The following is a 15676-nucleotide window of genomic DNA, read 5'->3' on the forward strand; positions in this document are numbered from 1 at the left end:
CTCAATTGTTTCAGAATGCATAATACAGAGGTAGTACGCATGAGCATCCAACAATATCTATTGGATTATCTTACAAAGTTTTATCGAAACTTGAAATGAACAAAAACACAAGTGCTGGGTAAACAACAATGAAGTCATATCATTTGTTATGCTAAATGTTTTTTTAAAATTAGAAAAAGGACAACTCCAGTCAATATAAGGTCCTGCTCTAAATTCTGTGAACTATTTTCCTGTTTACTTATTACAATTTGACCAAATACACCTTGCCTCCAAGTCTCAGGTCATCCCCAATCCAAATAAAGTCCCAGAAGGGATCAATACGAATGCAACGAAGGGCCATTCAGTTGTAAAACACCAATATTCTCTCAAGCATGTGCAAAACAGACAAATGTTGTCAGAAATTTGCCTGATAACACATAATTCTGAAGTTGATCAGCCAGACATCAAAGGGAGCTTAAGGATCATGTTTGTAGGCATTCAAATATGAGACGACCTTGAGTTCAGTCTCAACTAGCATTTACTGTATACTAGCTGTCTGAAGGCATGCGGAGCTTTGTAGAAGCATCACAGAAAGAAAACAAAGCCCTGCTTAAAATGCACCTTGTGACGGCCCCACAATGAAACAACAATTGTAGCATAAAAATGGCACTGATCATTTCCTGTTGCTATCAGTAGAAATCTGCTTGAATATCACAAAAGAATGAATTACTCAGATTATTCTAAATTTATTACTTTTTAAAAAAATATTCAACCTGATGTAACTTCAATGCAGTGAGATATAAAAGCACTATGAAAATGAACAAAGGTGAGTATAGAACATTGTAACTTAATCCATTCAATTCTAATTTTAAATTACACATTATGTAACAATTGACTCTGCACTGAAGGACATGATGATGAAATAGACAGAAGCAAACGAGGAAATATTAAAGGTGCTGACCAAAACTGTTTGACCAGACCTGAGTATTAAAGAGGGCCTTTAAGAATGAGATGGTTTAGGAAAGGAATTCTAAAACATAACAACGCCTATATCACTAAAGGCACAACTTTCAAATGGCATAGTGATGGGACAGCGTGCATGCAAGTAAACAATGGTCAGGTGAGAATTCAGACAAGGTTGGTCACTGGTGAAAATTACAGAGATAAACGAGGAAACAGTCACTAAGGGATTTAAACATGAGGCTGAGAATTTTAAATTTGGAAGTGTTGTGAATTTAGGAGTTGTCAGAAAGAAAGGACAGACTTTTGAGCAATCTGCGATAGAATACAGGCAGAGTTTTGGATTAGGTAACCTCTTAGAAAGGGTAGAAGATAGGTCACCCAGCAAGCGTAGTAATCTTCTCTGAAAACAGCAAGAAACATGATCAAGGGTTTCATCTGCAGATTGGGGTAAGAGTGGTGGTAGTCACAATGATCAAATCTGAAGGTCTGCTTCAGCCTGAACACGACACCGAAACTCAAAATTTGCAGTCCACCTCTGCTCCCAGTCTCAGCCTATAGAATGCCTCAACCTCGCCTTAACATTGATACAACTAACAGATAAGGATTTGAAATGAAACAAACAAAAGCTTATGTTGAACCTAACTTTAATTCTGTTATTGAGACTTGTCAAGACACTTGTCCCTATGTTTTTTTTAACCTGCTCAAGTACCAAGATTCTTTGTTTCATCCCTCAGATAATTAATTCAGTACACCCTCACCCTTTGCTCAAGAGTACCAGTTAACAATGCTATTGCGATCTATCGTGTTCTAAAATTTCACCAGGTAGCTCAGAAACCTAGCACTCAATACAGTAATACGCTGTGCCTCAGCATGGTAGATTTTCTTGCCAAGATACAAAGGCAAAGTAGTCTCCCATGAGAACGCTTATTTTGTTCTTTTTAAAAAGGAAAATCTGCAGGTGCCCATCTCTTGCATCTTTGTGTAGTTTATCTGAGATCAACAAAAGCACAGAAGCAGGTCATTAACTTAAACTCAAAGGCAAAATATTACACAATTGCTGGGAAACCAAAATATAAACAGCTAATGTCAGAAATATGCAGGTTCCGCAGCATCTGTGGAGCCCAAAATGATGTTTAATGTTTCAGGTCAATGGCCTTTCAACAAAGCTCAGTAAAATTCAGGAAAGTAACAGATTTAAAGTGAATGCAGAGGCAAGGAAAGGGAGGAAACAGACAGGATCAAAAGGGGGCCTGTGAAAGCTTAGAAAACATCATCTCAACTTTCAATTAGGCCATTTACAGCCCACTGGATCTGATTCAGAATTCAATGTCAGATCATTGTTTACCACCCAGGCTCCACTTTTTCCAGATAGCAGCTATTGTAATGCCCCTGCTATTGACGTTTACAATTCTTCTAGACCTATTACCCATTACTTGCCCCATTACCAATGTCTTTGGTCTTGCACTATCTCCTTTGTCAGTCAACCTTTCCTGCCTACTATCCCATCACAAATCTTACTTTTTGTTCTACAATCAATGGCATCTACATATCAATGGTACAAGCAAGCAGCTGGCACTTATATACATTCATTAACAATTTAACCCAATTCCACTGTAAATCAGGGAGGATGGGTTTCTTTCCGATAATTTTATTGAAGGTGATTTGCTCAATCATAAGATATTTACACAATTGAAAACTGAATTTTGCCAAAATATATTGTGTAGTGTACAATCCTATAATATACAAAAAGATGACTTGCCTCCTGAAAAAAAACAGCATTTAAAAACAAATATAGTTGATGTAATAATATTTACTGGAGTGCAGGAAACAAGTTAAATCAAATTACCTGCAGTGTGAAAAGCTGAAAGTAAAAACCCCTTTCTTCATCCAAGTACTGCACCAACTATAGGCATGTTTGCTGGAATCCACCCGTTTATAAAAGACCATCCATACTCCTCTGCAACCTACGGGTGGCATCATTGTGGCACTGCAGGAGGCCCATGATGGACATGTCATCTGAAGAATGGGAGGGGGAGTGGAAATGGTTTGCGACTGGGAGGTGCAGTTGTTTGTTGCGAACTGAGCGGAGGTGTTCTGCAAAGCGGTCTCCAAGCCTCCGCTTGGTTTCCCCAATGTAGAGGTAGCCACACCGGGTACAGTGGATGCAGTATACCACATTGGCAGATGTGCAGGTGAACCTCTGCTTAATGTGGAATGTCATCTTGGGGCCTGGGATAGAGGTGAGGGAGGAGGTGTGGGGGCAAGTGTAGCATTTCCTGCGGTTGCAGAACGCCCTTGACCGCGTCTCCCGCATTTCCCGCAACACATCCCTCACACCCCGCCCCCGCCACAACCGCCCTAAGAGGATCCCCCTCGTTCTCACACAGCACCCCACCAACCTCCGGATACAACGCATCATCCTCCGACACTTCCGCCATCTACAATCCGACCCCACCACCCAAGACATTTTTCCATCCCCACCCCTGTCTGCTTTCCGGAGAGACCACTCTCTCCGTGACTCCCTTGTTCGCTCCACACTGCCCTCCAACCCCACCACACCCGGCACTTTCCCCTGCAACCGCAGGAAATGCTACACTTGCCCCCACACCTCCTCCCTCACCCCTATCCCAGGCCCCAAGATGACATTCCACATTAAGCAGAGGTTCACCTGCACATCTGCCAATGTGGTATACTGCATCCACTCTACCCGGCGTGGCTTCCTCTACATTGGGGAAACCAAGCGGAGGCTTGGAGACCGCTTTGCAGAACACCTCCGCTCAGTTCGCAACAAACAACTGCACCTCCCAGTCGCAAACCATTTCCACTCCCCCTCCCATTCTTTAGATGACATGTCCATCATGGGCCTCCTGCAGTGCCACAATGATGCCACCCGTAGGTTGCAGGAACAGCAACTCATATTCCGCTTGGGAACCCTGCAGCCTAATGGTATCAATGTGGACTTCACCAGCTTCAAAATCTCCCCTTCCCCAACTGCATCCCTAAACCAGCCCAGTTCGTCCCCTCCCCCCACTGCACCACACAACCAGCCCAGCTCCTCTCCTCCACCCACACTGCATCCCAACACCAGTCCAACCTGTCTCTGCCTCCCTAACCTGTTCTTCCTCTCACCCATCCCTTCCTCCCACCCTAAGCCGCACCCCCATCTACCTACTAACCTCATCCCACCTCCTTGACCTGTCCGTCTTCCCTGGACTGACCTATCCCCTCCCTACCTCCCCACCTATACTCTCTCCACCTATCTTCTTTTCTCTCCATCTTCGGTCCGCCTCCCCCTCTCTCCCTATTTATTCCAGAACTCTCACCCCATCCCCCTCTCTGATGAAGGGTCTAGGCCCGAAACGTCAGCTTTTGTGCTCCTGAGATGCTGCTTGGCCTGCTGTGTTCATCCAGCCTCACATTTTATTATCTTGGATTCTCCAGCATCTGCAGTTCCCATTATCTCTGATCCATATTCCTCATAAGCCCAGAAGTAACTGGCTCCCACCCCCATTCCTATACTTAAAAGCACGCAGTCTCATTGCATCCACAAGGAACTAGTATGCAAAAATAAGGAATGAGGAATGACCATGAGGCTAATGGCACTCACTGATTATTTACATGCCAATCAGACTTGAGGTTATTGAAGATAAAAACAATGATTCAGAAATTGACGTATGAGAGGTGCAACTCCTCCCTGATGTGCATAAATGTTCTCCCAAATATACCAAAAGGAACTAAGTTGCTGTTATCAGAATTTGTCTAGTTCTGTCAAGTGCTGTTTTGATTGCATGTTAGGTCTTCATTACTTTCAATCCACCTCTGACACTGAAAATTAATGATAAATATGGAGTGGGCTCCTGTAGGACAGTATTGTCTCTACCTTTAAGCCAGAAGATCTGGGTTGAAAATGTTATTTCATAACACATCTGATCAAGTGATTAAAACTATCAAGCATGGTCCTTCATTCCTTCTGAGCTGAATTGTTGTCAGAGATTATTATTGTAAATAATTTTATTGTTGCTTTTATCTCAGAGTTCAAACTTTCTCTTTGCTTTCGGCTTGACATTGAATTCACTAATTTACATTTCCTGGCTTAAATGTTTGCTCATTAAACAATACCTCAACTTGACAAGTTAGGAAGAAAAACTATTGCTTCTCTTGTTCATGCATGTCCAAAAATGCCTGGTAGAGGGCATTGTGCTGAATTGGATCCTGTTACAATGACTTCTGCCTTATCTCTTGGGTACAAGTCATGTTTTACCACATAGCTCAGGCCTATATTTTTTCACGTTTAGGAAAAAACAATATCTAACTGAATCACAAGATTTAATTGACAGGCATGTCAGGCTTGAAGGATAGAACAGTACACTCCTCCTCCTAATAATGCTGTACAGTTCTTTCAGGACTGAAAAAACAGACAATCCATATGCTGCTGCAATTCTGCAACATCCAAAAGAAAGCAAGCATTATTCACTCGGATCAGTTTCAAATTAAAGCAAACCTTTTAAATGAGGTGAAAAAGGAAATCTGCAAATTTTTAAAAAGTGAAGTAAAACAGGAAGTGGTCAATACGCACGTCAGTCAATCAGCATGGAACAATCTTTTTTTGTTCAGGCGAGGCATGTTGTAAATGCCCTGGTATCCTTTTCTGATTTTATTCACCAGAACAATAAAAGGAAGACTTTTCCTCAAAAGACCTTGCATTTTAGATTACATTTAATACAGTAAAATGTTTCAAGGCACTTTGCAGCATCAGCATATTCATATAAAATTTGACAACTACTCACATAAGGAGATATTAGGACACAGGTTGAACAGCTTTTACAAAAGTAGGCTTTAAGGAGCACCTTAAAGAAGAGCGCAAGAGAAGTTTAGAAAAGAAGCAATTGAACTTGGGGTCATAGCAGCTGATGGTGGAAGTAAAGAATTAGGGCACATTACAAGCCAGAGGTGTAGAACCACTAACGCTGTACAGAGAAGACAACTTTAAAGAGAGCAGGAGGGAAGACTGTAGAGAAACTAGACAGAGATTGAGTTTAAGACATTGGGCCATATTGCATGTTTATACCAGGGGATGCAAGGATGCAGAGATAAGCAGATTGTCTAGTCTCAATCTTAGGAACAAAATGTTCATAAGCTTTTTACATAGGTGGATTGAAAGTGACAGCAAAGGGAACAGGAGTGCAGAGGTTTAAAGGACATATTTGACAGTGATCCTGCAGTAGGGAGCAGCTTTCAAAGAGGAGAGGAGGGCCGAACAGTGTTTGTTCCAATCCAGACTGAACCAATCATGATTGGTTAGGCCAAGTGTGCTCCATCAATATTCAGGCTTGCATCCCATAAATAAGGGAGCAAGAACAGAAACTGTTCAGAAATGACCAGGGTAGAAAATGTTAAAAATTCTATTCGGGACAGAGCACTAAATTCCTATCAACATTTTTAAAAAGCACTAGTTTCTTTAGATTTCCCTTCATAAATCAATTATAAATGTTGATGTAAAATTGATATTACTCTTGAATTTAACATGGGATGACTGAAACCAAATACTCAAAACTCAAAATTAACTATTTCATATGTGTAATATAGTGCAATGTTTTGAGTATAATCTCTAGACAGGCCAGACAGCATTGCAAATGCTCTGATTGCTTTAAAGAGATAATTTCCTAGCATGGTACTTTGGACACTAAAATGTGACTCTCCATTTTAACGTACTTCTGTCACATTGTACTCGCTAATAATAAATGAGGGAAGGGTTTCAGACAAATTATCCCTCCTTTCAGAAAAATCTCAAGCAATATCGAATTAGATTTTAAAATGATTCCACAACTTTATCTGGAGGTTCTTGCCATGATGTTTACTCTTGAGAAAACCTTCCAGGTGTCAGCTCAAAGTTCTACATGAGGAAAAGGCAGAATAGGTTTTCTTGCCCTATTGCCAACTTAAAAGTAAACATCAAATCAAGTTAATTAAGTGCAACTTAAGATCATGTCTCAGGCTTCTCCCTTCCATTTTAAATTCAGACTTTCTTCCCAAATTGAATTAAACTTACTTTATTGCCACATGTACCCAAATGAGTACAGTGAAAAGTTTACAGTCAGTGAATTACAACACCATCCTACTTACAAAGATATCTAGGTACACATAAAAAAGAGAAGTACAGCATAGGAACAGGCCCTTCAGCCCTCCAAGACTGTATCGATCATGCCATAATGAAAACTAAAAAAAAACAGAACTTCTGCCCTTATTTGGTCCGTATTCATCTATTCCCTCCACATTCAGATAACCATCCAGACACCTCTTAAATGTTGCCAACGTGCTTGCTTCGACCACATCTTCTGGCATTGCATCTTCGGCTCCGACAACTCTCGGCATGAAAAACTTCCCGCACACATCTCCCTTAAACTTTCTGCTTCTCACCTTGAACCTGCGCCCCCTTGTAATTGAAACTTCAAACCTGGGAAAGTCTCTGACTACCCACCTTATCTATGCCTCTCGATTTTGCAAACCTCTATCGGGTCTCCTCTCAGCCACCATCTTTCCAGTGAGAACAATCCTAGTCTTTTTAACCTTTCCTCATAGCCAAAGCCCTTGAGATTGGGCAACATCCTGTGAACCTTCTCTGCACTCTCTCCAAAGCTTCCACATCATTCTGGTGGTGTGGCGACCAAAACTGCACACAATACTCCAAATGCAGCCTAACAAAGGGTTTATATAGCTGCAATGTGGTTTGCCAACTCTTGTACTCCATGCCTCGGCCAGTGAAGGCAAGCGTGCCTTACACCTCTTAATCACCTTGACTACCTGTGATGCCACTTTTAGAGAAGTGTGGGCACCTAAATTTGATCTTCCAAACTGCATTATCTCACATATTTCTGGATTAAACTCCATCTACCATCTCTGCGCTCAAGTCACCAATATGTATCCTGTTACATCCTTTCACAATCGTCAGCACTGTCAGCAACTGTACTAATCTTCATGTCATCTGCAAACTTAATCAGACCACCCACATTTTCCTCCAGGTCATTTATATATACTACAGAGGACCCAAGACTGATCCCTTTGGAACACCACTAGAAACCCATTTCCGTTCTTAAAATCACCCTTGCACTGCTAACATCTTTCGTCTATGACCCAGCCACTTTTGTATTTATCTAGACAGCCCAACCTGAATCCCACCTGATTTTAGTTTTTATACCAATCCATCATGTGGGACTTTATCAAATGCTTAAGATACTTAAGATCAAATTCTTCAGAAACAAAAATATTGGAAAAGTAAAGAAATAAATAGTCCAACATTATTTTTCCAATGATCTATAAAGTGGAAAAGTCATAGTTCAGAACTGAACACAAAAGGATCAACCTGGTTGCATATCTCCATCCTACCTCCCCTACTTGAATATCTCCGATATCTTGAAGGTGGGTGGAAATACCAAGACACATTCAGCTTTCATCCTGTCAAGAACTCAGGATCCTTTATGTTTCAACAAGACAATCATTCATTGTTCTGAACTCCAATCAATACAGGCTGACTAAGTCCAATCTTCCTTCACAAGATAACCCCATCCCCTTTGCCAAACCTCCTCAGGTATGAGTCAAGTGAACCTGCTCTGAATTGCTTCAAACACGTATATCTTTTAAAAATCAGGAGACCAAAATTGCACATAATACACCATGTGATCTCACCCACACACTGCACAACTATAGCAAAAACATCAGTTTTGTATTCCCTTCCATAGACACTTAGAAAATAGGAGTAGGCCATGGAGCCCGCTCCACCATTCAATATAATCGTGGCTGATATTCCAACTTGTACCATGTTCCACTTTCTCGCAGTACCCTTTGATCCCGATAGCCCTAAGAACTATATATAACTCCTTCTTGAAAACATTCAATGTTTTGGTTTCATTCAATAAGGCAGAAAATTCTGCAGGCTCACCATTGAGTGAGATTTCTCAAAGCCTTAAATGGCATAGCCCATATCTTTAAACCATGACCTCCAGTTCTAGACTCCACAGTCTCTGGAAACATTCTTTCTGCATTTACCCTGTGCAGCCGTGTTAAAATCCTATAGGTTCTGGGAGATTCCCCATCATTCTTCTAAATTCAAGTGAATGTAATTCTAACCAATAGACTCTCTTCATTTGTCAGTCCTGCAATCCCAGAAATTAAATACATCACTCTGCAATAATCCCAGTGTTCCATGTACATTTCTAACCACTCACATAATAATTTTTTGCAGTTCATGTACCAGACCACCCCGACCCTGTTCTGCGATCTCACTCCATTCATATTATATACCACACTTCTATCTTTCCTTCCAAAGGGGACAAGTTCCTTCCTACACTACATGCCTTTTGTTTCTCCACTCAACTCTTCTATGTATGTTTCCAGACTCCTTCGCAATTTACTTTCCAATGTCTACAGCAAATTTAGCAAGGATACATTTGATTCCTTGATCCAATGAATTTATTCATCTCATTAACTCATTAAATGATGTAGGCACCAATGCTGATTCTTGTGGTACTCTGTTCAATACATCTTGCAAATCTAAGTTTGGCCATTTCATGCTTGCACATTGCTGTTAGTTTTATCTATCAACACTACTGTGTCACCCCTCACCATGAGTTCCAGTTTTGTCTAGTAACCTTTGATATGGCATCTTCAATGTCTTAAGGAAATCAAAGTACAGCACATCCATGGTTTTCTTTTTATCCATAGTACTTCCTCAAAAAATTCCAGTAAGTTAGTCAAACATGATTTCCCTGTCAAAAAATGATGCTGATGCTGCCTGATTGCATTAAGATTTTTTTAAGTGACCACCACAGTCTACTTAGAGATTCCAGCACTTTCCCCATGGCATACTAAATTAATCTTGGGAATACAGGCCTAGTCTACTTAATATCGGTACATAGGACAAACATCTCTTACCAACAATCAGTCTGGGAACATTTGTTGCCCTCCCCCTCAAGCAAGTATGTCCTTAGGTAAGCAGACAAAAACTGCATACAATGTTTCAGGTGTGATCCCACCAAGGCCCTTTGTGATCACAGGAAGACTTGTTTGCTTTCATACTTCAATCCCTTTGCAATAATAGCTTTTATGCCATTCACTTTCCTTATTATGTGATGTACTTGAAACTTTCAAATTAATTTGTATGGACATCCAAGAGCCTCTGGATACCAACTTTTCTCTGTCTACTTCATACATTCTACCAATGGAAACCACTTCAGATTATCAAAAAGAAATCCCACTAAGTGCACAGTGTTCCACAAGAGTATTTATTTCTCACAATCAGCAAAACTCAATAAGTTAAGCTAAAATTCACAGTACAAATACAATGCCAATGTGCATTTGGAATACATGCATGTAAGTGCAATGTCTTTACAAAAGATACTTTGCATTGTGTAGTCTTAAAGGTGCTTTTTTTTAGAAAGGGAGACACTTCAATTCAATGCAGACTGTATAATTTTCCATATGGTAGATATATTGGCAATACAGTACATAGTGCATTCAGATTAAGAATCATGATCAAAACATTAACTTGCTTCTTCCAACTGTCATCGAGTCATAGTCACAGTCCGACAGTACTGGGGCAGGCCCTTCAGTCCAAACTGCTGACCAAATGTCCATCCGTGCTAACCCCATTTCCCTCCACTTGGCCCAAATCCTTCTAAACCCTTCCTGTCCATATATTCAATCAAATGTCTTTTAAATGTCATTAATGTACCTGCCTCAACCACTTCTACTGTTAGCTCATTCCATGTGTACCACTGGCAGTGTAAAAATGTTGCCGCACAGGTTCCCACGCATTCTTTCTCCCTACCTTAAACTGATGCCCTCTAATCCTCGATTCTCCAACCCCAGGTAAAAGACTAAGTGCATTCACCCCACCTACACCTCTCATGACCTTATACACTACTATAAGATTTCCCCCTTCAGTTTCCTATGCTCTAAAGAAAAAAAATCCTGGTTTGTTCAACCTCTTTCTATAACTCAATGCCTTGAGTCCTGGCAACATACTTATAAATTTCTTCTGCACTCCTTCCAGTTGAATAACACCGTTCCTAAATCAAGGTTATCAAAACTGAACACAATACTCCAACTGCAACATAACTTTCCAATTTCTATACTTAATGCCCTGATTGATGAAGGCCAATGTCCCAAAAGCCTTCTTCACTGCCCTGTCTACCTGTGACTCCACTTTCAGAGAATGATGCACCTGAACTCCAAGGACACTCTGTTACACTCCTTAAGACCCTACCATTTACAATGGTCCCCAGTTCAACTGCCCCAAATCTTCATGTCTTTCTCCACAGTAAACACAGTGGAGAAATGTTGAGGACCTCATCCATCTACTGCAGTTCCACACATACCTTTGGTCTTTGAGGGATCATATTCTCTCTCTAGTTATTGTATTTTCCTTTAATGTACTTAAAGAATCTCTTCGGATTCACCTTAATCTTCTCAGCCAAAGCTACCTCATCTTCCTTTTCACCATCCTCATTTCCTTCAGTAAACTCTGTATCCCCTATCTACCTCTAGGGATTCCCTTGATCCTTGCTGCTCATTCCTGAGCCATGCCTCCTTTTTTCTGGTCAAAGCCTAAATATCTCTTGTCATCCAGGATTCCCTACTCTTGCCAAACCATGCCCTTTACCCTCACAGGAACACACAGACCTTGAACTCTAGCTATCACGCTTTTAAAGGCCTCCCACTTGCCAGAGGTCCCTTCACCTGCAACAAACTACTCCAATCAACTCCTGCAAGCTCCTGCATAATTCCATCAAAACTCGCCTTGCCCCAATTTTGAACTTGACCCTGTGGACCAGTTTTGTCCTTCTCCATAGCTATTTTAAAATTGACAGAATTATGGACACTGGTCCCAAAGTGCTCTCCCACTGTCACTTCAGTCACCTGCCCTGCCCTGCCCTATTTCACAACAGTTGGTCGAGTTCTGCCCTTCCAAGTAGGGCCCTCTACATACTACTTGAGGAAACTTTCCTGAGTGCACCCCATCTAAATCCTTAATACTACGGCAGTCCCAATCTACATTAGGAAAATTAAAATCCCCCACTACGATGACCCTACTGTTCCTGCAAGTCACCCCAGTCTCCTTGCATATTTCTTCCTAATTCCCAATCAACTATTTGGGGGGGCCTATAGTACAACCCCATTAATGTCACCATCTCCTTATTTCTTAGCTCCAAAGCCTCACTAGATGATCCCTCAGTTATTTCATCTGACTACTGCTGTGAAACACCCCCTCCCCACTTTCCAAAAGCACCTACACCCTGGCACATTAAGCCGCCAGTCCTGTCCCTCCCTCAGCCATGTTTCTTAATGGCTATAGTATCCCAGCTCCACATACCTATCCACATCAAGTTCATCGGCCTTATCTGTCAGCCCTCTTGCATTGAAACAGTTACAAACTAATCCATCAGGCAACCCTCGCTCTGTCCTGTTCCAGCCAGACCTGTCTCTTGAACGTGCTATTTCTGACTCCCCTATCTCTTCCCAGCCTCAACTTGATTCCCTATTGAGGATCCCACCCTTTTGCCAATCTAGTTTAAAGGCATATATCCATTATTTAATTCCAGCATCAAATAATGAAGTTTCCAAACAAAATTTAATAACATCTAAGACTTTTACAGTATGACACCTCCAATTAATCTGCATTTAGAATCATCTAACTTTACTCTCCAAGGTTTGCAAACTTATCAATTACATTGTTGGTCAGGGATGTTAAAGTAATACTTTTGCCTAAAACTACCAGAATCTTGTTTAAAACACTGATAGCCATGAGAAATATGTAGATTCAGCAACCACAGTGTCAAAAACCATTTTAAAAATTGTTTTAAATACCAAGTACTTGACTCAAGAGTTACATGCTGGAAATGTACTTTACTCTTCGTTTAAAAACGTGAAGTGAATTCGAAGCATTGCTTAAAAGGTTATTTCCTGACAAATGTGTCGCTGGTGATAAATTCTACAAAACTGTACTTATGCTTCCACATGGGTTCTTTGGAATTTAATTACGCCTCCTGTTCAAAGATCAGGCATAATCCATATTTAACAAAGCAAGACGAAATGCTGTAACGATTGTGCAAAATACAAAGGTTTGCGTTTAGAGTTAAAGCAGCATTTTATATGGTAGAGTTTAATGGCAAAAAGTTGTGGCAATTTCGGGCAATGGAGTAAATAAACTTTTGAAAACCATAACGCTCGTGTTTCCTTTTGCTCACTGAAAGCAAACCCATGCGGAGAGGAATGGGAAGTTTTATTGCGAGCTGCACAGAAACTTTTTTGTTAAATGGAATGGGATGAGGATGGACGAAGGCAGCCCCAGGGAAGGTGTAGCGAGCGAGGGCGTTTGAATGTAACCTCCAGGCAGGTCAGGGAGACAGAGAGAAGGGGGAATTTACCCGGTCTTTCATGCGCCAGCTCTGGGTGACCGCCTTGGATCCCTCGATTTTCTCCGAGTGCCGCTTCTTTACGAAAGCCACCGGGAGGTTCCAGTCGGTCATGTCGCCCTGCTCCTCCTCCAGCAGGTCCTCCAGGAGGCTGGCTCCAGCCATGCTGCGGCCCGGCTCCACTCAGTACAACCAGAGTCTGACACCTCTCCCCCTTCCCCCCCCCCCTCAACCACCTCCACCTCAGGAGAAGGGGGGGGTGATGGAAAGAGCAAGTGGAGGGGGAAGTGAGGGGGGGAAAAGGGGTGGTGAAAGCTGACAGCGAGACGCAGTCTATTCGGACAAGGAGGTACCGGTGCCGGTACGGCCGCCTCGAAATCCCGGTCGGCGGCCCCTCATTCCGCCCGAACGGAGGACGCCATCTTGGTCGAGGCCACAATGCCCCGCGCCCCTACGGCGAGCCGCGCGGCTCCATCCGCGCAGTCGCAACCGGTCTCAGGCTGGAAGTGTGTTTTTTATGTTGCCTCATGTATGTGCTCCGTCCTCTCAGTCTAACAGACTGGACTCAGTCTTTCATACTGACTCTTCTCAATCTTTCACTCTGACTGTGTTCTCGATGCTTCAAAAATACAGACTGCCAGAAAAACTCAGCGGGTCTGGCGGTTTCTGTGGAGAGAAATCAGAGTTTTCAGTTCAAGAGACCCTTCTTCAACTTGACGGTGGACTACAATCTGATTGTGTTCTCAATCCTTCAAACTGACTGTCCTCTCAATCCTTCACCCTGGCAATCTTTTACCCTGATTGTATTCAAAATCTTTCACCTCGATTGTGTTCTCACACATTTAATCTGACTGTATTTTCAATCTTTCAACTTGACTGTTCTCTAAATTCCCCACCCTGACTGTATTCTCATCAGTGATAATGGGAACTGCAGATGCTGGAGAATCCAAGATGTAAAATGTGAGGCTGGATGAACGAAACGTCAGCTTTTGTATTCTCATCATTCAACTTGAACGTTTTCTCAATCTTCAACCTGACTGTGTTCGAAATCCTTCAGCCTGACTATCTTTCTTCTCTTCTATACCTAGCATATTATTTCTTAACCTGTGAAAAATAATACTTGTTCAAAAACGTTTTTATGCATTTTACTCATCCACACTGGATCTGAACTCCAGAGGTGAGGTAAGACCCTGGCATTAAGGCAGCAGTTGACAAAGTGTGATATTTAGGAGTCCCAACAAAGTTAGAGTCAATTAGAAACAAGAGGGAACCGCTGCGCTGACTGGTGACATGTTTTATGCAAAGGAAAATGGTTGCGGTTGATAGAACTCAGTCATCTCAGCTATAAGACTCTCTGCAGGATTTGATACTACAGTGTGAAAAACACAAAGGCCAAGTGGTGTACAGCATCATCTTGCAAAATAGCAATGGTTAAATAATCTGTTCTGGTGATGTAGCTTGAAGGATAAATATTGGCCAGAAAACAAAGAGAACGGCCCCACTCCTTTTTCAATAATGCTGCGGGAGCTAGCATTAGTTTAACATTACAGAATTAAGGTGGTATGTCCAACACCCTTGGTACTATCTCAGTGCAACATCTAGTGTGTCGGTGAAGGTAATGTGCTCAAGTCTCTAGAGCCAGATTTCATCCCCACAACTCAGGTGAGAATGTACCCACTGAGACAAGAATGACTTTTCACATCTCTCATCTGTCATTCAACTTTTGAAATACCTTTGCTTAATGTCCCATGCAATTTTAATTTTATTTTACACCTTAGTTTTCTTCTAATTTGTTTAGCTGAAAATCAGATAGGCAAGCCAAACCTGCTTAGAATTTTAATCTTTCTGTCCCTTTAATGATAACATATCAGTAACTCATCCATCCATAACAAGTTGAGCTAAGCAGAGTTACTCATACTATTGAGGACTGAATTGAGATATGTGAACATAAAATAAAAAGCGGAAAACAAAAGATAAGACTGAGCCTTTAACATAAGCTATGATTGTGTGACTTGGAGATACAATATAAACTAATAAGAGGGATCTTCGGGATTGACATCAGAAGGTATTTCTACATGCAGAGTGATCAATACTCGGCATCATTTCTTGAGTAGGGTCAAAAAGCCAAACATCTGAAATCATTCAAGAGATAGTCAGATGCAGTCATGGATGAACCATGATCTTTTTAAAAAATTAGCTAGACAAGCCAACTGACAGTCTTTGTCACCTCTTTGTGAAGATCAACTTGCTTTAAGAAGTAAAATCACCTGTAAAAATTTAATGATGTAACCCTTTCTTTTCACAATAAGTCATATCAAACTTAG

General features: G+C 41.5%; 2 protein-coding genes across 3 annotated transcripts in view; one reads left to right on the forward strand and one right to left on the reverse strand.

Annotated features, from left to right (window-relative positions):
* rptor (regulatory associated protein of MTOR, complex 1) overlaps positions 1–13927 on the reverse strand; it is a 384600-nt gene extending 370673 nt beyond the window's left edge. Inside the window, exon 1 of the mRNA XM_048554896.2 lies at positions 13365–13927. Coding sequence (XP_048410853.1) covers positions 13365–13517 — 153 coding nt within the window. The 5' untranslated portion in view covers positions 13518–13927. The remainder of the gene's footprint in view (positions 1–13364) is intronic.
* Positions 13928–14307: 380 nt separating this feature from the next.
* Positions 14308–15676, forward strand: part of nptx1l (neuronal pentraxin 1 like) — a 39609-nt gene continuing 38240 nt past the window's right edge. Inside the window, exon 1 of one of the 2 annotated variants that reach the window (XM_048554897.2) lies at positions 14308–14534. The gene's annotated coding sequence lies outside the window, so the exon portion shown is untranslated. The remainder of the gene's footprint in view (positions 14535–15676) is intronic. The other variant, XM_048554899.2, reaches the window with a different exon arrangement.

This window comes from Stegostoma tigrinum, chromosome 22 (assembly GCF_030684315.1).
Source record: "Stegostoma tigrinum isolate sSteTig4 chromosome 22, sSteTig4.hap1, whole genome shotgun sequence".
NCBI classification, from domain to species: domain Eukaryota; kingdom Metazoa; phylum Chordata; class Chondrichthyes; order Orectolobiformes; family Stegostomatidae; genus Stegostoma; species Stegostoma tigrinum.